The 26,085-nt window shown below is 40.9% G+C and overlaps 1 protein-coding gene across 1 annotated transcript in view; it reads right to left on the bottom strand.

Annotated features, from left to right (window-relative positions):
• Nucleotides 1–26,085, bottom strand: part of sppl3 (signal peptide peptidase 3) — a 200,732-nt gene that overhangs the window by 102,083 nt on the left and 72,564 nt on the right. The window contains exon 2 of the mRNA XM_043715932.1: nt 14,165–14,242. Within this exon, the coding sequence (XP_043571867.1) occupies nt 14,165–14,242 (78 nt within the window). The remainder of the gene's footprint in view (nt 1–14,164; nt 14,243–26,085) is intronic.

The raw sequence follows: 26,085 nt of genomic DNA, 5'->3' as shown, positions 1-26,085 counted from the left end.
GTTCCCTGCCAACATTTATGTCTCAAGCCTACTGGAGTGCTCCAGCAATGCTCAGCACAAGCTGGAAGAAAAGCGTCTCATTTTCCGCTTGGGGATCCTGCAGTCTTCAGACTCAATATCGAATTCAAAGATTTTAGGGCCTGAGCACTTCCTTCCAAGTCCTTTACCCACTCCCACATCCCAGGACTTTTCATGGCATAGGCTGCTTTCAGCACAGCCAACCCATTTTTACCAACTTATGATTCTTGACTTAGCATTACCTCGCCCTCTGATTGCCTGTATCTCTATCCTTCTGGGCCCTATCACATACTCTTTTACCACCAACACTCCCATTCTCTTCCACAACCTTCAGCTTCTGCGCCATATTTTCCTAACTGTCATCAGTGACAGAGTCACTCCAGCAAAAAACGTCAACTCTGTTTTGTCTCCACAGATATGCCAGAACTGCTGAGTTTCTCTAGCAATTTGTTTTGTTTTGTTTTCATCAGAATCAGTTTTTACTATGATACTACAAAATTATATGAATCATTGCAGTTTAGTGAATAAAATTTTGGAAAAGTAATTCAAGGCCACATCTTGGTATCTTTAGATTTGCATGTACAAACCATGACGTCGAGTTTCATGGAAAATTTAGCAATAAATACTCCTTGGCGTGTCCATTCGAAAAACTTGGATAAATTTCACACAGGTAAGAACCAATAAAAAGTTGAGATCGCAAACTGCAAAATATCCTTACAAAGCTATACCTGAGTAACAACTTCATGATAATATTTATGGAGTGTTAAGGCTCACAGTACCACAAGGCCAAGAATTATGAATTGATAAGATGATTCAAAAGTGGATTGGCAAAGGTTCCACTTGTTTTTAAATCCTGAAGAATAGAAAGAAAGACCAAGGAAGTCGCTAACATCAAGAGTTTTGCAGTCTTAAAAAAAGACCAGAACAGGTGGCTGCATTATTGTCTAATAAATTTCATTTCTACCTATACGTGGATAATTAGGCAGGGCTGCATGTACACCTATAAAACGTTTCCACAGTTTTTCAATAGACTGAAACGACACTGCTTACTTACAGGCCCTTTTAGATAAAGGTCAGTGTGATGTATGTCCGCCATTGATTGTTAGTATTTGCAATGGCTGTAGGCCAAAAATAGAACCTCCTAATAACTGGAAGACTTATTTTTGGCAAGTCAGTACATATTCTACTCTGAGAAAGTTAGGACTGCAGATGTTGGAGATCAGTGAAGATTAGAATGGTGCTGAAAAAGCACAGCAGGTCAGGCAGCATCCGAGAAGCAGGAAAATCAACGTTTTGGGCAAGAGCCCTTCATCAGGAATGATCTGCTCAAAACGTCGATCTTCCTGCTCCTCGGATGTTGCCTGGCCTGCTGTGCTTTTCCAGCACCACACTAATCTTGACATATTCTACTCTGCCAATCCTAGCAATTCTTAGCAGCTTTACAGTCTTAAAAAAACTAATCTTTTAAAACAAAAGCTACAAAGAAACTACTTTAAAACAGCCTTGTGGAAATGCTCAGAATTTTGAGCACCCATTGGTTCAATTATCTAAGGGTACTCAAAAATCAGATTTTTTTTCCCTCTTGCAAATCTTTCATTTAGTATCTATTTAGGTTCCATTAGGTCAAAAATTGTATTAATTTCATGGTAACAGCTTCCATGCACATGATCTTTTTCGTAACTAAATCCTATAAGCAGTAGAGAATTTCAGTCCATTGATCTGGCTACAGCAAAGGAACATCATACTTTAACCATAAACCAGCTGACAGCATAAATAAGTACCAATGACTGATCACCAACAATACATTAAGTACACGGAAATTCGCACCTATTTTTCTGTTGTTCAGATCCTCCTTAAAACGTAAATGTTTTTGCTGTAATACCTTCTTGCATAATTCAGCACCCATTTTACTTGGTAACAGCTTGGAATATGTTAACTCCATTAAAAGGAGCTATAGAAATGAAAATAGTTGTCTTTCATGTCTTTATCATTGGCTTACCTAATTGGCTTTTAAAGAACCTGATTGAAACAAAGATTTCTCAGTCATCGAACTTTCACAACCACTCAATGCCTTGAAAGTACCTAACAGCAAATTAAGTACTTCTTCAGTATAGTGCCTGCTTTCATTTAAGAAATGCAGCAGCCAATTTGCAACATAAATATGACATCTGCCAGATAGTCTGTTTTTAGGAAAATAATGCAATGCTGGAAAAAACCCATCACTTAAATCCTTAAAAACAGCACATACATTCAGCAGACAAGGGAAGTTTAAAGATAGGAAAATTTATTTTAACACTGAGATCTTCCGAACCAAAACTTTCAAATAAATAACATGAAACAATTTATAATAAATCACAGAATGAATCCAAGATCAGAGGGAGTCTTCACCCTTTGCACCCACTAAATGACAGCAACAGATCAACTATTCTCTTTGTTCTATCTACTTGAAGTCAGTCCAACTTGCTTTTTAAAATGAAAAGTAGCTGTCCGTGAAACTACTCAGTTTAAACACTTGTGCCAGTTTACTCATCCAACACCCATATAAAAAAATTCCAATTAACACTATCTGGCATGTATTTGCATGGCAGAACCTTGGAATCAGTGAGGAAAATATAAATGAACCTTAAACAACCTGGAAAAGCCACTCCAAGGAATAGTATGAATGGGGATTCATCAGACTACTAACAACTGGAAACATTTCCAAAATGCAGCACAAGCATAAGATGTAGTAGAAAATCTTTGAGCCTAGTGTGTCTGCTTCACCATTCAATGTCATGGTTGATCTGATAATCCTCAACTGCACTTTCTTACCGTATACCCAGAATCCTCAACCTCTTTACTGATTAAAAATCAGTACATCTCAGTGTTGCATATATTTAGCAACCCAGTCTTATAGCCCTCTAACGTAAACAAATTCCAAAGATTCACTACCCTCATAGCAGATAAGGAGGAATCTCTCCTAACTATGTAGCCCCTTACTCTTGAGATTATATCCATTGATCAGAGACTTCCTCTCAAGGAAATGCGAACCCTTAACTTCAATCCTGACAAGACCCAAACAATCAATCTTATGTGTTTCAATAAGGTCACCTCTCATTTTTCAAAACTCTAGTGAGTACAAGGCCAACCCATGCAATCTGTCCTTATAAGATAATCCCTCCATACCCAGGATCAACTGAGTGTACCCTCTTGGAAGGATCACTAATGCCAACACATTTTTCTTTAGATAAAGGGATCAAAACTGTTCGCAATATTCCAGTTATGGTCTAACTAGTGCTTTGTATAGTTTAGCAAGACTTTGTTTTAGTACTCCATTGCTTTGAAATAAAGGCCAATCTAGTTTGCCTTCCCTTTTACTTGCTGAAATTGCAAGCTACTTGAGATTTATACTCAAGGACCTCAAATCCCTCTGTGCTGCAGTGTGGTGCAGTCTTTGTTCATTTAAATAATATGTAGCCCCTCTATTCTTTCTGCCAGAGTTCACATTTCCCCACATATTTCAACTGCCAAGTCTTTGCTCATTTACCTAATCTGTTGTCTGCCCTCCTCACCCACTTGCCTTCATACATTTTTTTTGTGTCATTGCAAAGTGTTGTCGGAGTTGCTTCATGCAAAGTACCAAAATACATTGTAAATAATTGCGGCCTCAACACCAATTCACACTGCATTCCACTGGTTACATGTTCCATCAAGAATTTCGCTTGTCCCAATTCTGCTTATCTAATAGGAAACAAAACTTCCCCCCATGTTAATATATTACCCTCCAACAACTTAGACGCATTAAGCAGCCAAATGTGTGATACTTTATCAAATACCTTCTGGAAATTCAAAAATATTACATCCCCTGGCTCCGCTTTATCTATCCTATTTGTTACTGCCTCTCAGAATTTCAATAAATTTCTCAGGCATGATTTTGTTTTGATGACTTTGCATGATTTTTTATATTTCTAAATGCTTTGCTGTTATACCCTTTACAATGAAATCAAACGGTTTCCCCTTACGACAAATGTTAAGCTAACATAGTTAAGCCCATAATTGTCTTTTTTTTTTCCTGTCTCGGTTCAAATAACTGTGTTACACCATCAGCTTTCCAATCCTCTGGGACTTCTCCAGAACCTAAGGCTTAATGAAAGATTACTAATAATGCATCTAACACCTCTGTAGCTACTCCCTTTAATATTCCAAAATGCAATCCATCAGGTCCAGGCAATATGAGGCTTTAGCCCCTTTGGTTTCCCTCGAACTTTTTAATCTAGTAATAGCTATTGCATTTATTACTTCTCATCCTAATCCCCTTTTGCACCTCAATTATTTAGTGCATTTGGTATTCTCAGTTAGTTTCTTAACATTATTTCCTGACCTTCATTCTCCAAGGAGCTTCTCCCTTCCTCTTAAAATATCTAAAGAAGTGCTTTCTCATTATTTTGATATTACTTGCTAGTTTACCACAAAGTTTATTTTCTCAATTTTTATTAATTTTTGTTCATCTTTTTAAAGCTTTCCCAATCCTCTGGTTTACCACTAATCTTCACAGTTTTACTTTCAATTTAATACTATCTTGGTTAGCCATGTTTGGTCTATCCTCTTCCTCACTGGATTGCATCTTTGTTATTTTCGTAAACAAAGGGGAATCATGAAGACAAAAGAATGAAATGATCAGCCAAAAAAGAGCAAATGCATTTGCCCAAATTGTCTTTTGTGGATAACTCTCTCCTTTCCGACATCCACTGAATTCAATGGAATTAGAAGTATTCAAATGTGAGCAGAATTCAAACAAAGGGATGGAAATGAAATAAGAAAATCATTTATTAAAGACTGAAATTAAAAGATTTCATGGGGAAGTGATGGCCTAGTGATATTACTGCTAGGTTATTAATCAGGAACTCAGCTAACGTTCTGGGGACCCTGGTTTGAATCCCGCCACAGTAGAGTGGTATTTGAATTCAGTTAAACAAATCTAGAATTAAGAATCTATTGATGACTATGAAACCATTGATTGTGGGAAAATCATATCCCATTCACTAATATCCTCAGGCAAGAAAATCTGCCAATCGCACCTGGTCAGACCCATATCAATGTGGTTGAGTCTCAACTGCTCTCTCAACAGTTGTACCAATCACTACAAAGTCTCAAAGAAAAGAAACCGGATGGATCACTTGGCAGAGACCTTGGCACTGGAAACAACTGGTAGAAACAGCCCTTTCGACCCTGAAAACTCCTCCTTATTGACATCTGGGGGCCAGTGCCAAATTTGCGAGAACTGTCTCACAGACTAGTCAAGCAACAGCCTGACATAGCCATACTCACCAAATCATACCTTACAACATCCTAGTCACCATCATGCCCATCCCTGGAATTGCCGTCTCACCAGAACAAAGGTAGTGACACCAGTGGTATGAAGCTGCCTTGGCAGTCCACACCATTGACTCGGGACCCCGTGAATCATAGAATCCCTGCAGTGTGAAAGCAGGCCACCCAGCCCATCAAGTCCACACTGAGCTTTCCACCTACACCTACTCCCCTCCCCTATCCCAATAATCCTGCATTCCCCATGGGTAACCTACACAGCCCTGGACACCATGGGGCTATTTAGCATGGCCATTCCACCTAACCAGCATATCTTTGGACAGTGGGAGAAAACCCATGCAGACACTGGGAGAATGTGTGGAGTTGCACAGTCGCCTGAAGCTGGAATTGAACTCAGGCGGCTGGCACTGTGAGGCAGCAGTGCTAACCACTGAGCTACCGACTCACGGCTTCAGATTAAATGTGGGCAACGAAACCTCCTGCTGATGACCATGTATCATCCTCCCTTGGCTGATAAATCGGTACTCCTGTGTTAAGCAAAACTTGGAGGAAGCACTGAGGATGACAAGAGCACAAAGTGTATTCTGGGTCAGGGATTTGCATGTCCACCATCAAGAGTGGCTCAACAGCAGTACTACTGGTCAAACTGGTCGGGTTCTAAAGAACACAGCCACTAGTTTAGGTTTGCAGCAGACGGTGAGGGAACCAAGAAGGAAAACATACTTGACCTCATCGTTACCAATCTACCAGCTGCAGATGCATCTATCCATGACAGTTTCAGGAAGAGCAGCCAGCACATAGTTGTTGGAGACAAAGTCCCACTTTCACATTGAGAATAATCTCCATTGTGCTGTGTGGCACCATGCTAAATGGGACAGACTTTGAACAGATCTAACAGCTTAGAACTAAGCACCCATGAAATACTATGGACCACCAAGAGTAGCAAACCTGTACTCCAGCTCAATCCGTAACCTCATGGCCCAGCAAATTCCTCACTCAACCATTAGTATCAATCCAGGGGATCAACTCTGGTTCAATGGAGAGTGCAGGAGGGCATGCAAAGAGCAGTACCAAGCATACCTGAAAACGACATGTCAATCAGGTGAAGCTACTAAACAGGAATACTTGCACGCCAAACAGCATAAGCAGCAAGTGATAGACCGAGCTAAGTGATCCCCAAACTAACGGATCAGATCTAACTCTGCAGTCCTGCTACATCCAATCGTTAAATGGTTCATTGGAGGCAGCAGTTCCACAAATACCCCCATCCTCAATGATGGAAGAGCCCAGGATGTCAGTGCAAAAGATAAAGCAGAAGCATTCACAACCACCTTCAGTCAGACGTACTAATTGGATGAACCATCTCGGCCTCCTCCAGTGGTCCCCGAATACTAGTCTTCAGCCAATTCGATTCACTCCACATGATATCAAGAAATGGTTGAAGGTATTGGATACTTCAAAGGCTAGGGCCCTGACAGCATTCCAGGAATAGTGGTGAAGACTGATGCTCAGCCAAGTTGTTCCAGTACACTTACAACACTGTCATGTACCTGACAATGCTTAAAGATTATCCAGGTATGCTCTGTACATAAAAAGCAGGACAAATCCAACCCAGCCAATTACTGCCCTAGTCTACTCTCAATCATCAATAAAGTGATGGAGGGGGGGGGATCCAAGAAAGCAGCAACCTAGGAGGGACTGTGTTGCGGGGCTCCCCGCCACAACATCAGCTAGACAGCACTAGAACCCGTCCCATCCATGTTACTGTGTAAAAGAGCTACAGAACCTGAAAATCTCACTTACCTTTGTTTTTGCTATGGGAGAATGCCGAAAAAAGGAGGAAGTTCGCCCGGGGCCACGGCTCAATCCACAGAGGCGGTGGGCTTGCTTACTCACCAGGCCTTGGTTGAGGAGCTCGCCAAATCTTGCGAGGTCCTGGGGAAGCAAACTGAAGGGGAAAAAAAATTCAAGGAAAAGCTGGCCCCTATCTCCGCTATGCTGCAAAAAAATTAACAGCAGCTGGAGAACCTGTGAAAAAGAACTGATGAGCTCAAACGCTGGGTCACAGGGGTGGAAGCAGAAGCTGATTCTTCCAAGAGTCAGACTGAAGCCCTGGAAATTACAGGTCCGTGGTGTGCTACATCTGGTGAATGACCTTGAGAACAAGGACAGAAGAAAGAATCTTCGTGTTATTGGTTTGTTGGAGGGGACGGAAGATGAGTGGCCAGTAGAATTCTTTGAGAAGTGGTTCCCAGAATTCCTTAGTTTTGAGGCTGTAAAAGGAAGGATAAAGATCAAGAGAGGCCACCAGGTCACAGCATGGAGGCCAGGAATGGACCAGTGTCCTCGCCATGTCCTGGTATGGTTCCATCATTATAAAGACAAATAGAGTGTCATGAAAGCTTCCAGAGCCCAAGGGAAGGATCAGTGGGCATTGGTGTGAGAAGGCTCCAGGGTCACATTTTTTCAAGACTTTTCAGCAACGGTGTTCTGGAAAAGGAAGTCCTACAACTGCAACAGGAAGAGATTGAGAGAGCTTGGATCCAGTACTCTGAAGATATCCAGCGGTGCTTCAGATTAATCATAATGGAGCTGTACATTTATTTGACCCACCAGAGAAAGTGAGAAACTTTGTGGACATGTTGACTTAATCCGAACGATCGAATAAGTACAGATAACAGTCATTTGGGTTTGTCCTTCTTCAGAGGGGACTTGATGGAGTCTCTTTTTGTTGGTGATAAGTTGCATTAAATGATGCTTGGGATGGATAGAGTACTTAGCTTTAATTTCTAAGTTATACCAAAGAATGGATGTCATATTTACTTTTAACTTATTTGTGTATATTACTAATCTTACTTTTTTTTGCTACTTTACCCTGGGTTTGTGGTGTGACCCTAGCTAGTAGGTGTTAAGAGGATGGTTGGAATGGTTAATACTGTTTTGGAATGTGTAGGTGACCCCTTTGAATAGGAGGTACGTTCCTCCAATCAGAGCCTAAGGTGCTTTTTTGCTTTTCTGTTTTTGGTGTACATTGTATTTGTAAGTTTTGTAGGTTTGTTGATTGTAGCTGTTTAGTTAATGTCGTTTGTGTTTTGTGGACTTTCTTGCACCGAAGCTCGGCGATTCACAGTCCAAGTTCTTCCTCTCTGGAGTCAAAATGATGCGATAGAAGGTTATGGCTAAGGATGTGTTAAAGTGGTGTACCTGGAACATTAAGGGGGGGGGGGGGGGGGGTCACCTGCCATTTAAGAGGAAGAAGGTACTCTCCAGTCTTAAAAGAGAGAAGGTGGATGATGACTTATTGCAAGAAGCATACCTCAATGATACAGAGCATTTGAAACTGCAACAGAATGGTATGACTCGGTTTATGTCTCACCTTCCAATACTAGGAGTAGGGGTTGGATATACTTGTTAGGAAGAATCTCCCATTTAAGTTATAAGTGAATATTAAAGACACACCCGGGAGATTTGTAATCCTTAAAGCTTGATAAATGGGGAAAATACAGGGTCTTAAATGTTTATTGCCCCCCCAGCCCACCCCCTTAAGATCTTGATCGACGCACTTTCTAAACTGGTTAACCTCGCATCTCAACATATCATGAGGGGGATTTTAATTATCTAATAGATCCTACAACAGACAGTTCTACTGAATTCAGGGCTTTTTTTAGACATTAATTCAGACTCGGCCAGTAATCCATCCATTCTCTGGGAAACTGCTAAAGCATTTGTTTGGGAGTTATTTTCTATTCTGCCAGTAAGAAACAGCAGAAGGGTGAGCAGCAACACTCGCTTGAAACATGTCTGAAGGCAGCTGAAATGACAGACTTTGATAGGCCCTCGCTGACTAAACTGCAGAGGATCACAGCGCTTCGGTCCACACTGAGCTCCATGCTCATACAGACAGCCTACATTTACAAATCAAAGGCTGTTTGAGCATGGGCATAAGCTGGGCAAGTACTTAGCATATCTGACAAGATGAAGGAGTGCTCCCCAAGCCATTAACTTGATCAGGGAAGACACTGGAAATTTAACCCATGGATTCTAAAAGGGTTAACGCAGCAAATCAGAAATTTTATTCTGAACTACACCAGTTTGAAAGTTGTGAGGATGGGCAGGATGGGATGGAGTTTTTTGTTAAGAATTTGGACCTCCCGGGAGTGACCGCTCCTTAAATACCCCACTGTCAGTGCAAGAGGTGCAGAAGGCTGTGAGGCAGCTTCAGAATGGGAAGGCGCGTCGTCCTGATGGACTTCCCACTGAGTTTTATAAGGAATTTATAAATATACTGTCAGGATCGATGCTTAGTATGTTTAACGATTCACATAGTCGTGGCCTCCTCCCACCATCTTTAAGAGAGGCAAACATTTCACTTATCCTTGAAAACGGGAGGACCTGAGAGAACTGTGCTTCCTATAGGCCTATCTCACTTCTGAATGTCGATTTCAAAATCCTAAGACTCTTGCACTAAGACTAAACACAGTGTTACCCTCCATCATTAAGGAGGATCACACGGGTTTTATAAAAGGTCGCAGATCCTTGAATAATATCAGGAGGTTACTTAATATGATCCAAGCATGTGACCGAGTCAAGTGGCCATACCTTTTTTATACTTTAAAGTTTTTTTTAATACTTTAAAGGGGTCTTTATCAGGTGGGTAAAAAGGTTTTGTATAGTGACCCTCTTGCCTCAGTTCTCACCGATGGTGTGTGGTCAAGCAATTCAATATCCTTAGGGGTTGTTGACAGGGCTGTCCCTTATCACCACTGCATTTTACATTGTATTGCCCCCACCAGTCGTTCAATCACCAAACGGATCCCAACATATCTGCTCCAGGAGTGGAGACAAACTCATATAAGATTGCATTGTATGCAGATGACATTCTTGTCTTTTTAATCAAACCCAATAGTTTCGGTGCCTCAATACATTAATTTGTTTGGCAGCTTTTCAGGTTACAGGATGAACTTTGTGAAATCAGAGGCCTGGGGGTCTCCTGAAAATACCTGGCCCTGAGGACGAATCTCGATTTCCCTTTAAATGGTCACCGGAGGGCTTTCTCTACTTAGGTATATTCATTACTCCCGTCTTTGATCAGCTAATTAAACCAATTTGGCCCATTTATTCGACAAAATCAAACAAGACCGTCAAAGATGGGAGGCGCTTCCAATCTCTTGGTTAGGTCGGACAGCCCTCATTAAAAATGAACATTCTCCCCCGCCTGATGTATCCTATGTGAATGCTACCTCTATGCTAAGCAAACATTTAGAAGACTGAACGGCTGGTTCAGTTCCTTTATCTGGTATCACAAGCGATCCCTTATTAAACTGACTAAACTGCAGCTACTCCACAGACTAGGAGGAGTGCACGTCTCAGATATCAAAAACTATCAGTTAAGGCCATTGCTATCTTATGTGAATGACTGGGCCCAGGGGAATCCTCACTCACTACGGGTGGACACTGAAGCGTCTCAGGCAAGATGCCCCTGATGAGATTGCTGTTCTTGGACAAAATAAGGACAGTTAAGGAATACTGCCATAGCCCAATAGTTATTAATACTGTTAAACCATGGAGGGCAATGTGTCAGAGTCAGGGCAATATCGCCAAAACGTCTTATTTTTAAAAAACACCCATAATTGGTATGCCGCGTTTTCAGCCAGGGATGATGGACTCAGGTTTAAACTATGGGCAGCTGGGGGTGTGTCTTGCCTGGGTGACTTATTTGAGGGGGATACAGTGCTGTCTTTTGACCAGTTGGCTCAGAATTAAGAGTTGCCCAGTAGGAACCGCTTTAGTTTTCTCCAAATTAGAAATTTCGTCCAAAAATAAAGACCACATTTCTAACGGATTCTTATAGATCTGACACGGAGAAGTGGGTGCAGAGTGCTTAGAACATACTTTCTGTCAGCAATGTCTATCACCTATTGGGAGAACACATCTCTTTGGTCAGACGAGTCCGAACAGCTCTATAAAGTATGGAAGAGAGAACTTGACGTTGAGATCTCCTCTTAAGTATGGGAAGATATCTGGGAAATTGCCAGGAGGATCTCCATTTGTAACAGGACCCATGCCTAGCAATTGAAGATTCTCCAGAGGGTCCACTTGGCTCCAGAGCGCCTTCAAAATTTAAAACGAAAGCATCTCCAATGTGTCCTAAATGTGGTACGCTCACATAGTCTCTGGTCCTGCCACAGGCTACAGGCATACTGGAGAGCTGTGGTAGGTGAAATAGAGGGGATCTTGGGGATAGAGGTGGAGATGGACCTAGTATCTCTTCTTCTTGGCCTGGATAATCTACTTCCATTAGACCAGTACAAAACAAAAATCTTTTCAGTATCCTCACTTTTTGCGCAAGAACATTCTATTAGGGTGGGTGTTTGGAAAAACCCTGACTCTGTCAGGATGGCATAAGCTAGTCATGGAACACATCTCTTTGGGCTTTCTTACAAGTATGGTGCACCATAAAACTGAATTTTTACAGCCCATTTTGGACTACTTGGGTACAGATTTGTCTGCCATACTAATAAGGGCCTTTACATAGCCATGACAATTCTGCTTAATGAATCTGGTATCCAGACAGACGGAACTACAAACACATGAATATGTATACATTTATGCTCTCTACGGTCAAGGGCTTTTACTTAGTTTCTTTGAGCTGTATTATTATTATTATTATTATTATTACTACTGTCATGATTCAATAGTTAGTTATTAGCTATTAGTTATTATTTATGTTATTAGTGGGTTTCTTTGTATTGTTTTGAACGGTTTTGTTTTGTATTTGTTGGAATAGCCAAAAAATTTCTTTTTCCAATAAAAATACATTTTTAAAAAAGTGATGGAAGGTATCATCGATAGTGCTATTGAGCAGCACCTGCTCAGCGATGCCCAGTTGCTGACCTCAATACATCCTTGGTTCAAATTCACGTTTGGACAAAAGAGCTGAATTCAAGGTAAGGTGAGAATAACCGCCTTTGACATTAAGGCCACATTAGACCAAGGCATCAAGAAGCCTCAGCAAAACTGCAAGGAGAAAGTGAGGTCTGCAGATGTTGGAGATCAGAGCTGAAAATGTGCTGCTGGTAAAGCACAGCAGGTCAGGCAGCATCCAAGGAACAGGAGAATCGACGTTTCGGGCATAAGCCCTTCGTTTTCCTGACGAAGGGCTTATGCCCGAAACGTAGATTCTCCTGTTCCTTGGATGCTGCCTGACCTGCTGTGCTTTACCAGCAACACATTTTCAGCTCAGCAAAACTGCAATCAATGAGAACCAGGGGATAAACTCTCCACTGGTGTCATATCTGGCACATACAAAGAATGTTGTGATAGCTGGAGGTCAGTCATCTCAGCTTCAGGAGATCTCTACAGGAGTTCCTCAGGGCAGTGTCCTAGGCTGAACCATCTTCAGCTGCTTCGTCCAATGATCTTCCCTCCATTATAAGGTCAGAAATGGTGACATTCAATGGTTGCACACTGTTCAGCACTATTCACAACTTCTGAGATACTGAAGCAGTCCATGTTCAAATGCAACAAGATCTGGGCAATATCCAGGTTTGGACCGACAAGTAGCAAATAACATTTATGCCACACAAATGTCAGACTATAATCGTCACCAACAAAAGACAACTTAAGCATCAACTCTTGACATTCAAATGGTGTTACCATCACTGAATCCCCCACTATCAATCTCCAGAAATTCAACTGGACTCATCACTTAAGCATAGTGGCTAAAGAGCAGGTCAGAGGCTTGGAATACTGCAGTGGATAACTGACACCCCGACTCCGCAAAACCTATCCATCATCTACATGGTAAATGGCACAAGTCAGGTGTGTGATGGAATACTCCCCACTTGTCTGGATGGATGCAACTCCAACAACACTGAAGACGCTTGGCACCATTGAGGACAAAGCAACTACTTGATAGGTATAACATCCACAAGCATCCACTCCTTCACTCCCTCCACTACCAATGCTCAATACTGATTGCTGCGACCATCTACACACTGCAGAAATTCACTAAGGATCCTCAGTCCTTCTGAACTCATAACTATTTCCATCTAGAAGGACAAGGGCAGCAGATACATGGGAACACCCACACCACCTTCAAGCTCTCCTCCAAGCCACCCACCATCCTCTCTTGGAAATAGATTGCTATTCCTTCACTGTTGCTGGAATTCCTTCCTAATGGCATTATGGGTCAATCCACAGCAAGTAGACTGCTGCAGTTCAAGGCAGCAGCCCATCAGCACCTTCTCAAAGGCAACTAGAAACGAGGAATAGATGCTTGCCAGGTAGCAATGCCCACACCCCACAAAATTAATAATAAAAATAGTAGCAAAGAGGTTTTGATCGCCCTCAATGAAACTTCAAGTGCTCTCTTACTTTCCCTTCCACTTCATCCACTTTAGATTTCCATTAGTTATTTCCTGTTTGAATAATTTTATACCGTTATGAAGAATACAAGCAAATCTGGCCTGAATTACTCTCCAGTTTACATATGTCTTTGTGTAAGAGATGTTTGCTTATCCTGGAAACAATATCTTCTTCCTTAAAATCACCAAATGGTGGCTGCATTTGCAATCCTTTTTTTGAGGCCTCGAAACAGTGGACTGAGAAGAGGCAGGAATCACTGACCTCCCAGGTTCTTGGGGCTCTTTTCTCTGCCAGCTGACATTCCACTTCTCACATCTTACAATTCCCCTCCAAACACAAATTTCGATAAGTCATGATCATCATGTTTTATCTTACAGCTGTCTATGTCAATGATCTTCATCCACAATACACAGTTACCAAATAATTCCTACATTAAATACATCTCTGGTACCAAAGTATATAATGCACATACCTGAAGCTTCCATAGACAATAAGTAGAATGGAGATGAGGAAGGTAGAAACTTGACTGGAATCCACAAGGGAATAGGCCCTACAGGAAGAAATGGAAACATTTTGATCAATATACATGGAGAGAGACTGCATCTTTAAGATGATTTTTCAAAATATTCAGCAATCATCGACTTAGCTTTCATGTATAAGTTTCTCCACGTACTAGGTTCCAGGTCCAATTTCTAGTTAGTGCACTGTTAGTTAATGGGCAGCAATCAGAGTAAAATAGTGCAGATACTGACCAGCAATCTTACTGAAGTTTGTTGAAAATGCAACTTTTTTTTAATGGGGAGTAGGTCTGCACAACGATGTGGCCAAATCAAACAGCTCAGAGATTTATGGCCAAAGGCGGGCCTGAGTAATACAATAACTGACGCTGGGGTCAGCCCTGGTTCAGTGGCAGCAGACTCACCTCTAAGATGAATTCAAGCCCCACTCAGTATATTGCAGCACACATTCTAGGTTTACCAACGTGCAGTAAACTGGGCTCATCCTCTCTCAAGTGAATGCAAAAGATGCCAGGTGAGTTCTCTGGCTGTTCTGACCAACATTAATACCTCAAACATCATGACTAAAAACAGACTAGTAATTTCTCTCACTGTTTTTTGCAAGTCCTCTCTGTTGTGAAAATTGAATGTCATATCATATTTCAATATTTAAAAAAAAATCACTATATTTCATAAGTACCATACCAGCTGTGAAACAATTGCATTTTATATACACAAGTGTGTCAGAAAAACTTTTAATCTTTTAAAACACATCCAGAGCCTCAACCTAAGCTATAAATCTTTACAAAGCTCACTAATAATAAAAGTAAAGACAATACTGTAAACTTGACTAAATGACCAGCCTGGGAATTGTACAAGTCATTCAAATGAAAACGTGAACTTGCATTTATATAGTAATCTTTAACAAAGTCAAACATCCAATGATATTGCATTGAAGTGTTATCAAACAAATTTAGGACAAAACCAAATAAGCAGCTTTTAGGACAAGTGACCCAAAGCCTGGTCAAAAATGCAATTTTTAAGAAGTGCCCTAAAAAAGCAGAGAGAAGGGTAGAGATGCCAACAGGGCACAAGATTAAAAGGACAGAATGCCAGGGTTTAGGGTCCAGTTAAGAAAATGGCACAGCAACAAATGGAGGAATAAAGTGTGGGATGCATCAAGAGGATCTCTGGGGACTATTGAGCGATAAGGATTGTAGAGCTGGAGATAAGAGACGAAAACAAAGTTAGAATTTTTTTTAAATTGAGCAAATGTTTGAAACAGAATGCATGTGAACAAACCGCACGGTTGACTGATGAACAGGATTTGGTGAGAATTTGGGCAATTAACTTGAAGTTTTGAAAAAAAACATATGCTTTTTCTAAAATTTGTTTAAAACAAGTATTGGCCAATTGCCTTAAAAGAAAAGACACTTATGCTTCTCAAATGCCTTTTAATGCCCTCCCATTCTGAGGGCACTGATTTCTGTCAGTGGTATGTTTCTTTAGCTAACACCAACAGATAATTTTGATTTACAAGTATTTCTATTGATACCTTTAGATCAAACATAAGGGATTACAGACTATTTAAATCACTGAAAGCAATACAGTTGAGGAAAGGTTGCTCTCTTCCAGTGACTGTGTGGAGAATGATTAGTAACAGGAACCCAAACTCCATAGCCAAGGTCAAGTGAAAAATCCCAACTACAGACATAATCATTCTCAGTGATGGAAAAAGTTGCTCATTTTAATTTAAACCAGTGTACCACTAAAGCTACTTTGCCAAAGTCAAAGGATTAAATTTACTTGAATCGGGATCAGAGATGAAGTTCTAGTAATTTATTCTAAAGGTTTAAAACAGGCAATTCGTAGGTTTCCAGAGCCTGCAACTTGGTAAGGGTGCCATGATTTGGAGGTGCCGGTGTTGGACTGGGGTGTATGAGGTTAGAAATCACACAACACCAGGTTACAGTCCAACAGGTTTATTTGGAAGCACTAGCTTTTTCGGAGTGCTGCTCCTTCATCAGGTGATTGAACCTGGTGTTGTGTGTTTTCAAACCTTGGTAAGGGTGGCTATCAAAACTACTTATATCCTAATATCTGCACTGCAATTGTTGATAAGGGATGCTGTTGCACTTTAAGATTTGGCTGTTGCTTTATTGGATAGATTATTCCAAATGTTTTGTTGGTCACCATTAAGTTAACAATGATCACAAATGAAAGTATTCTTCTTTTCAAGCTTTGGTTTCCCCTTACTCTTTAATTATTGATTTCAAACCATAAGAGTCACAGATGGATTAGACTACTTGGCCTCACAATGCCCGTCCATTATTCAATAAGATCACGACTGAGCGAATTACTCTACATCTTTCATTCCCTTACTTATGAAAAGGCAGTGTGGTCTCTTGAAAAGAAAAGTCTCCTCACTTTCACCTTCAAGGTATTACCAATTATTTGATGACAAAGGGCCTCAAGTTCTAGGTTGTCTATTAAAATCATATAGTAGAAGCCTTTTAGCCCATCAAGCCTGGATTGTCAAAACTATGTTAAATCTACACCAGTCACACTTTCCCACACTAGAGCCATAGTTTGAATGTTAAGACATTTTTAAAAAATACTTGGATGAGCATTAGAAATGTTGTGAAGTTACCTGCCTCAACTACCCCCGCCCCAGGCACTGCATTCCAGATTCCCACAACCCTCACAGTTAAGAACCTTTTCTTCAAAACCCTCTCAACCTCCTGCCTTCCACCTTGAAAGTGTGTCCCTTTGCACCCCTTCAACTAAGAACTGCTTTTTAATCTGCCCTGTTCATACCCTTCACAATTGCATACATTTTTATCAAGTCTCCCTTGATCTTGCCTGCTACAAAGAAAACTCAACATCAAGTTATCCAACATCACTTCGGAGCTAAAATGCTCCAGTCCAGGCAATATTCTGGTGAATCTACTCTGCAGCCTACCCATACAATCACATCCTATCTATAGTGCAGTGATCAGAAGTGCATGCAGTACTCCAGTTGTAGCCTAAGCAAAGTCCTCTACAGCTCCAAAATAACCCCACAGCTCTTATAATCAATGCCTCAACTGATAAAGGCAAGTGCCCAGTATGCTTTAAATATCCTACTAATCCCCTGTAGGGATTTGTGGACAAGCACCTCAAAACCTGTTTGCTTCTCCAAGCTTCCTAATGTCCTCTCATTCATTGAGCACAGGTTGGCCCAAGCAGCAGAATATGGTTCAAAGGGATAATTGCATGTGGCCAAGACACATGAAAGACCGGACAAGTGGATTTGAAATTTACTGGAGACGAGATCATCCAATCACAGGCCATTTCTCACCTCCATTTGCCAATGGGAGCTTAACAAGCAAATCAACAACAACTATGGAACAGAATCGGCCTATTTGGAGCAGCAGCATGGAGCGAGAGGGTGAAAAAGATGCTTACTTTCCTTAATCTTCAGCCACACCCCCCAGCCTCCTCTGCAGGCTCGGTTCCTTAAAAGGTGCACGAGATGACAGCACAGTTCGGAGAAGCCAATATGCACCTGCTTGACCGACGAGGTGATGCAGCCAAGTGTTAAACAACCCAGAGACAGGAAGTGAACCCTCACAGCTATCTCAAAGTCAGTAAAATTTTCAAACCTCACTGGTCCAGGGGAGAGGGGGAGCAGGTCAGAATGTAAATCTGTAAAGGTGCCTGTGTGAGAGGGACTGAGTAAGTGAGGAAGGGAATGAGAGAACCTGGATGGCTGTCTATACAGGAGTGAGCCTGTGAGGGAGTGGGCACGAGAGACAGGGAGGTGCACTCTGGGACTTTCCTAACTACCTGCCCGTCACTCTCTGCTGGATGACGGTCACCCATTCAGTGTCTGACTGAAGTTTTTAAGCTGCAGGATGACCATGTCTAAAAAGGAAACTATCCACACAAGTTTCAGTCTCATGGATGCACTGCAGTGTCTCCAGCCAACACAAGCTCCAAAACCTACCGTTCAAGCTGATCAAATCAGCGTCACTTACTCCATATCTGGTTATCCAGGCTGTCAGGGGCAAAGATTCCCCACTTATTGCAGGTGATGAAACGTACAGTACAGAGCCTCCCTGCCATACCTAGAGTCAGAGATGTACAGCATGGAACCAGACCCTTCGGTCCAACCCGTCCATGCTGACCAGATATCCCAACCCAATCTAGTCCCACCTGTCAGCACCCAGCCCATATCCATCCAAACCCTTCCTATTCATATACCCATCCAAATGCCTCTGAAATGTTGCAATTGTAGCAGCCCTCCATCACTTCCTCTGGCAGCTCATCCCATACACATACCACCCTCTGCGTGAAAACATTGCCCCTTAGGTCTCTTTTATATCTTTCCCCTCTCACCCTAAACCCATGCCCTCTAGTTCACCGACCCCAGAGTAAATACTTCACCTATTTACCCTATCCATGCCCCTCATAATTTTGTAAACCTCTATAAAGTCACCCCTCAGCCTCCGACGATGCAGGAAAAACCGCCCCAGCCTGTTCAGCCTCTCCCTGTAGTTCAGATCCTCCAACCCTGGCAACATCCTTTCAAGTTTCACAACATCTTTCCGATAGGAAGGAGACCAGAACTGAACGCAATATTCCAATAGTGGCCTAACCAATGTCCTGTACAGCTGCAACATGACCTCCCAACTCCTGTACTCAATACTCTGACCAATAAAAGAAAGCATACCAAACACCTTCTTCACGATCCTGTCCACCTGCGACTCCTTTCAAGGAGCTATGAACCTGCACTCCAAGGTCTCTTTGTTCAGCAACACTCCCTAGGACAATCATTTATGTAAATAACAAAATGTAGAGGACCCAGCACCGATCCTTGTGGCACTCCACTGGTCACAGGCCTCCAGTCTGAAAAACAACCCTCCACCATCACCCTCTGTCTTCTACCTTCCAGCCAGTTCTGTATCCAAATGGCTAGACCTCCCTGTATTCCGTGAGATCTAACCTTGCTAATCAGTCTCCCATGGGGAACGTCGAATGCCTTACTGAAGTCCATTTGTTCAAATCTACTGCTCTGCCCTCATCAATCCTCTGTTTCTTTCTCAAAAAACCCAACCAAGTTTGTGAGACATGATTTCCCACGCACAAAGCCATGTTGACTATCCCTAATCAGTCCTTGCCTTTCCGAATACATGTACATCCTGTCCCTCAGGATTCCATCCAACAACTTGCCCACCACCAACGTCAGGCTCACTGGTCTACAGTTCCCTGTCTTGTCCTTACCACCTTTCTTAAACAGTGGCACCATGTTAGCCAACCTCCAGTCTTCCAGCACCTCACCTGTGACTATTGATGATACAAATATCTCAGCAAGAGGTCCAGCAATCACTTCCCTAGCTTCTCACAGAGTTCTATGGTACACCTGATCAAGTCCTGGGAATTTATCCACCTTTATGCGTTTCAAGACATCCTGCACTTCCTCCTCTGTAATATGGACCTTTTGCAAGATGTCACCTTCTATTTCCCCACAGTCTATATCTTCCGTATCCTTTTCCACAGTAAATACGGATGCAAAATACAACTAGACTTAAGTCTTAAACTTATTTTCCTTACATTAACTTGACACTCCTTCACTTACTGTGCTTTGGTTACATACATTACTTTATTATATTGGTACTAACTTTCACTTATTTCTGGTGCTTCAAAATACACTTTTCTAAGTCATAACAATTTACAGATAGCTCCTAACATCAGTTTTCTTTTAAATCCACTAATCAACTTAAAGATTTTCTGTGATGTCACTTTTTTCACCCAAACAAGAACAGATTACAAGTCATTCTTCCCTACTGCTTAGCTACAATGCCTTTTACGGGACACACTGCCTGGACTGCAGTGCTGATTAAAGGACATCCTTTGCAGATTTTTATCCCACAAGAAGAAACATCCTTTCCACGTGCATGCTGTTAAAACTCCTCACAATCAAGTTGCCTCTCGCTCTAAAGTTCTGTGGTCTAAGCCCAACCTTCATTAAAATCAGGTATTAATCTAGTAAATGCTCACCATCTTGTTGTGGGGGGCAGGGTACAATGGTCTGTGAACTGGATGAACAAACAAGAACCCTGCATTTTTATGCCACATTGCAAATATATTGTCTATTATTTGTTGTGCATAATCTAAATTTTATAATGGAAAAATATCATTATGCATTGTTTACAGAACAGGAACAGGCTACATGGTCCAACAGCTCCAAGTTAGTGTTCATGTTCCACAGAATTCTGTTCCTGGCCGCCTTCTAATCCAATCAACATGTCTTTGAATTCATTTGTCTCTTTTCTTTTTAATGTATTCAAGCTGGTCACATCAACTATATTTTGTATGGATTTGGTCTCCTCAATCAAGGAAGGATATACTTGCTTTGAAAGCAGTACAGAAAGGTTTACTAGGTTGACTCCTGAAATGAACAGATTTAAATGAGAAAAAGTTAAGTTAGATCTATACACACTGGAGCTTAGAAGAGCGAGGTTCTCTCGTTAAAGCACAAAATTCCGAGAGACTTGACAGAGTCGATATTTCATTTTGTGTGGGAATCTAGAACGAGGCAGCATGGTTTAAAGTAACAGTCTCCCATTTAAAATGAAGACGATAGGGAATTTCTGTTCTCAGAGGGACATTTTTTTGGAATTCTTTCCCAAAAGTAACATTGGAGACTAGATGATTGAATATGTTCAATGCACAGAGTTGAACAGATTTTTGATTGACAAGGGACTCAATGGCGCACACGCACAACGAAAGCGGCATTCAGGTCACAATCCAAATCACAATTTTATTAAATGACAAATCAGGCTCAATGGGATGCACGGTCTTCTACTACACCCAATTCTTCTGATGTGGTGTTTCATGTTCTAATAACTCTCTGGGTAAAGAAAATTGTCTCCATTCAATTTACTGAAGACTTTCATTTATGACGTACAGTACTGATGCCTCTTGCAAGTGGAACTAAATGTATTCACTCCAATGCTTTTCCTTACTGTGGCACCATTTCAAGTTTTTAAACGTTGTCGTAACTGTTGGTGAGAACTAAGACAGAGCAGGGGAAAGGGCGAAGACTTGAAAGAGCTGGAGTTTTGTAAGGGGAGATGGATGTCTAACTCCAAGCTACCAATGATGTCTCAAGCTTAGAAACAAAATCTAAACTCACTACTCCATGTTGGGAGGTCCTAATTTATACCAGTAAACCCCAAGTTTATCAAACTTATTTTTTCTTGACTGAGTCCCAGTTTGTACAAACCCTTCCTATTTGCATCACCAACATTTGCACCAAGCCCTGTAGGTTCATAGCTACGTGGCAATTGGAATGTGCCATGCAGGGACCAATGGGCCATAAACATACAATCCCTTTACAATGTACCTGTGTACAGCTGTGCTGATCTTAAAAGGAATGCGGAGTGCAATAAATATTGTTCTGGTAAATTTATTCTGTACTTCACATGGAGTCAAGGAGTCATACAGCATGGAAACAGACCCTTTGTTCCGACTCGTCCATGCAGGCCAAAATCCTAAACTAAGCTAGTTCCACCTGCCTGCTCTGGGCCCATATCTCTTCAAACATTTCTTATTCACGTACTTATCCAAATGTCTTTTAAACATTGTAACTGTGCCCACATCTAACACTTCCTCAGGAAGTTCATTCCACGCACAAACCAAAGTGTAAAAAAAAAATTGTCCCTCATGTCTATTTTAAATCTTTCTCTTCTCACCTTAAAAATATGCCGCCTAGTATTGCCGTCCTTGGGCTTCACATTGTTTTTATAATAACATGGAGATTAGGTATGGTCACTCAAAATATGGTGTAACCAGTGTTTTATAAATGTTCAATATAACTTGTCCATTTTTAATTCTATCCCTCTAGAAAGAAATTCAAGTGCTTTTTTATTTAAGAAAAGCAAGACTGGCCGAATGAACCTAGGCCGCTATTAAATACTTCTCTATCTGTAGTAATAGATGCGTCTGCTCCTCTACCCCAGTCGGACACTTACTTTCCAAGTATTATGGTTTCCTTACATGTTGATAGATTATCAACTCACATTTATGTTTTCTTTCTACTTTAAATTACAAACCTGTACTGTAACTTTTTTTGTATTCTGTCGCAGTCCTCCGCTGTATTAATCTTTTTTCAAATTCATCACGGAATGTGGGAGTCTCTGACAGAGGGCAGTTAAGAGTCAACCACATTGCTGAGTCTGAAATCACATGTAGGCCAGACCAGATAAGGTGGTCAGACTTTGTTCCTTTAAGTGACATTAGTGAGCCAGATGGGATCTTCCCAACAATGGTTCCACATTATCATAGACCAACTGAAAGATGATCCAAGACCCCAGAACATTAGTTGAGTTCTGGATTAGTAGTCCAGTGATAATACCACTAGGCCATTGTCTGCCTTGATGCCTTCAACACACTGAAATTATAGTTTTGAATCTCAAGTCCAAATCATTTATCTAAAACAGTAGACTACATTCAACCATTCAGCATTCAACCACGTGGAATAAATGCCAGTGTTCAGATCCTCCTCTTGTACATCCAAAAGGCAAGCTCACCATCCAAAAGATGAAATTGAAAAATAAGGCAAAATTGGAAAAGGTCTATTAGCGGCACCAATTAAAATTTATTCCTAGCAGTTACCACCATTATAACACATGCGTTTTTTGTAGCAATAGAGACTTTTACTGCAAATGAAATACTCCTCATTCGTATACAAGATGACCATGAAAAATCCATCCAAGCTCTGCACAGATGCAGCATTGTTTGCTTGATTGACCATATTACATATGGTCCTTAAGTTGAAGTACAAGCTTCATCTTTCAAAGGAACTTGAAGCAAGCATTCACTGGAATCAAAATCCAAGTGGTGCAAGTGAGCAACTGAGTTCACCACAGATGTAATTAATACTAGCATTGTTTTGAGAAGGAACCAAAATACAAGGAGGATCATTCGTACACTTTCAGGAAGGGTTTAAAACATTCTGATCCCAATGTTGAAATGCTTTAACCAAGTCAGAAGTGGTATTTGGGCCAGAACTCAATTTAATGAGTTAGCAAATAAATGTTACTTTGTTTTTTCATTCATTCATTGATGTGGGCATCACTGGCTGGCCAGCATTTGTTGCCCATCCCTCATTGCCCCTGATAAGGTGGTGTGGTAAGGTGTCTTCTGAACTGCTACAGTCCAATGAACTGCAGGTAATCCCATAAAGCCCTTAAGGGAAGAATTCCATTCCACTGCTTAAACTATTTTTCATGTTGTACTCAAGCCAGGATCAGAGAATTAAGTTCAAAGTCCCACACTAGAGACTTTAACACAGAACCTATGCCGAAGATCCAGGGAGTTGGACTGAAAGGTCTGCGTCCATGCATTCCTGCACTTACTTCCTATGTTCCTATAGCACTATAGTGGAATATTAAAAGTACTGTACCAGTTGGAAATGTTGTCACATGTTAAATACTGACACCCCTTTTTTTTCATTCAGACATAATAGAGCTCAGGGCAAAGGTTTGAAGAAATGTGGGAGCGTTCTTGGTTTCCTGGCCAACATTTCTCTCTCAAACAGCATTGAGCTGGTCATTATCTATTTTATTTGTTAGAAAATGCTGTGTGCAAGTTGGCTGCTGCACTTTCTACAAAAACACACTTTAAAAACACAATTTGAGGGCCTTTGTGCTATAATGATAGTTCCCTTAACCTCCAACCCAGGAGGACTGGGTTCAAGTTCCACCTGCTCAAGAGGTTCATAATCACATTTCTAACCAGACTGATTATTTTTAAAAAAGTCAAAAGCAATTATGGAAAATGTAATTGGCTGTGAAATGTATCCAATTGGTCCCTTTAGTGTCAGGCTAGGTCTTGTGTTAAAGTCTCTTAACATGGGACTTGAACTCTTAATTTTGGTCGTCGTTTGAGTAAATGAAATCATACGAAGCACTCTATACGTTTGCTTCTGTGAATATTATGACTGGCTGTTACTGGGTAGATTCCATTGTCTTTGAAATCACTGAACAGGTGTTCATGCTATTTTATCTACTGGCTGCAGCTCCTTTCCTCATTCCTCTCAATCTGTTGTGCTAAATAAGCAACATCTCTCTCACACACACACGTGCACACGATGTGGAGGAGCCGGTGTTGGGCTGGGATGGACAAAGTTAAAAATTTCACAACACCAGGTTCCGTCCAACAGATTTATTTGTACATATTAGCTTTCAGAGCGCCATCAAATTGTGTGTCTTATGATCCTGCTCCACAGCTACCTGAAGGAGCAATGCTCTGAAAGGTAGTGCTTCCAAATAACCCCGTTCAACTATAAACTAGTGTTGCGTGATTTTTAACTGCACATATCTAAGTTATTTTTGGATAAAAAGGCAAACTATTCTCCCAGTTTCCTTTTAATCTGTTCTGTCAATGATTATTAACCAAATGAGTGAACTAGAGAGCAAATACTTAAATATATTCACATCTGTGCTGCAACGACATTTCAATCTATATCGACTTTGCAAGATGATTTATTCCAACTCTGCAATACATAGGAACTTGGCTAGTTTTAAAAAAGGAAGACTTGATTAGGAATCTTTTAACACAAAAGATGCACTTAAAATCTAGTTCAGCACTTACAACGTCGTCAGTAACAACTACCAATTGAAACAGTTCTTTCCACTTAAATTCTAACCTAGTGAGTCATTATGAGCAAACATGCTTGTATTTAATGGGTCTATTGTGTTACATAATCCTTTTACAACATGGCTCCATTTAATACAGTTCTCATCAAATGCTCAGCTAAGCCACTTCTATGTTGACAAGAGTTTTATTTTAGATTTCAAAAGACTGGCACCTCTGACCTCATATTTAAGCCAAAAAGTTCTCTCCCTTGGTTAAAAGATTAAAACAAAATGGTCTACAGCTCTGCCAGAATCCAAAAATCAATCAATCAATAGCTGTCATTCATATAACTTTATCATCATAAAGCACCCAAGGTGGTTCTCAGAAATGACTATAAAAAATTATATAGTACTTCCACAACAATGAGATATCTACGAATTTTATAGACAAAGAAAGTGCTACTAAAGTTTAGTCATGGCTGCAATGTAGGAAACATAGCAATTCATGATGTGCACAGCAAACTCCCACAAATAACAGTGTGATAATGGCCAGGTAATTTGTTTTTTTCTGATTCCGAGGAATAAATACCTGCCTCAACACCAAGGATAGCTCGTCTGGCCAACTTCAGCATAACACTAAGCCTTTAAATCCACTTGAGCAGGCAAATGGTGATTCAGTTTAAAATTTCACCCAAGGGATGATACCTCTGATAGCTCACAACTCATTCAATATTGCATTACAGCGACAGCCTTGATTTTTATGCCCAAGTCTTGGAGTGAGACCTGAACCCACAATATATGAGAGATTTGAGACAACGGCTATAAATGAGCCTTTGTTGCTACAATGAAACAAATGGCAATGAGCAACACAGAGATATTAGGACAGATTACTAATAGCTTGCTCACATGAGATTTTAAGCAGTATCTTAAAAGGTAAAAGGAGAGTGAGAAAGAGCAAGACGGAAGGAGGGAGGATGCATTTAGTTGCAGAAATTTGGAGTAAGGGCTGAGACAGCTGAGGGCTGGTGAATGCATATTTTAAAAATGGCTTCATGATTCACCAGGTATTAGGTAAACTACAAAAATCTTGAGACTCGCTCAAAAGCAAAATACTGCTGAAATTGGAGATAAAAAGCTTCAACTCAAGGTCCCTATTATTGCAACACGGTGATAAGTCTAATAAAAAAGGAATGTTAACCACAGATTTACTTTTTAAGCATGCATTCATGGGACGTGAATGTTATTGGCAAAGTTAGCTTTTATTTCCAGAC

This window comes from Chiloscyllium plagiosum, chromosome 25, assembly GCF_004010195.1.
Source record: "Chiloscyllium plagiosum isolate BGI_BamShark_2017 chromosome 25, ASM401019v2, whole genome shotgun sequence".
NCBI classification, from domain to species: Eukaryota; Metazoa; Chordata; class Chondrichthyes; order Orectolobiformes; family Hemiscylliidae; genus Chiloscyllium; species Chiloscyllium plagiosum.
The sequence above is the reverse complement of the archived record's forward strand: the minus strand, read 5'-3'. Positions and strand labels throughout refer to the sequence as shown.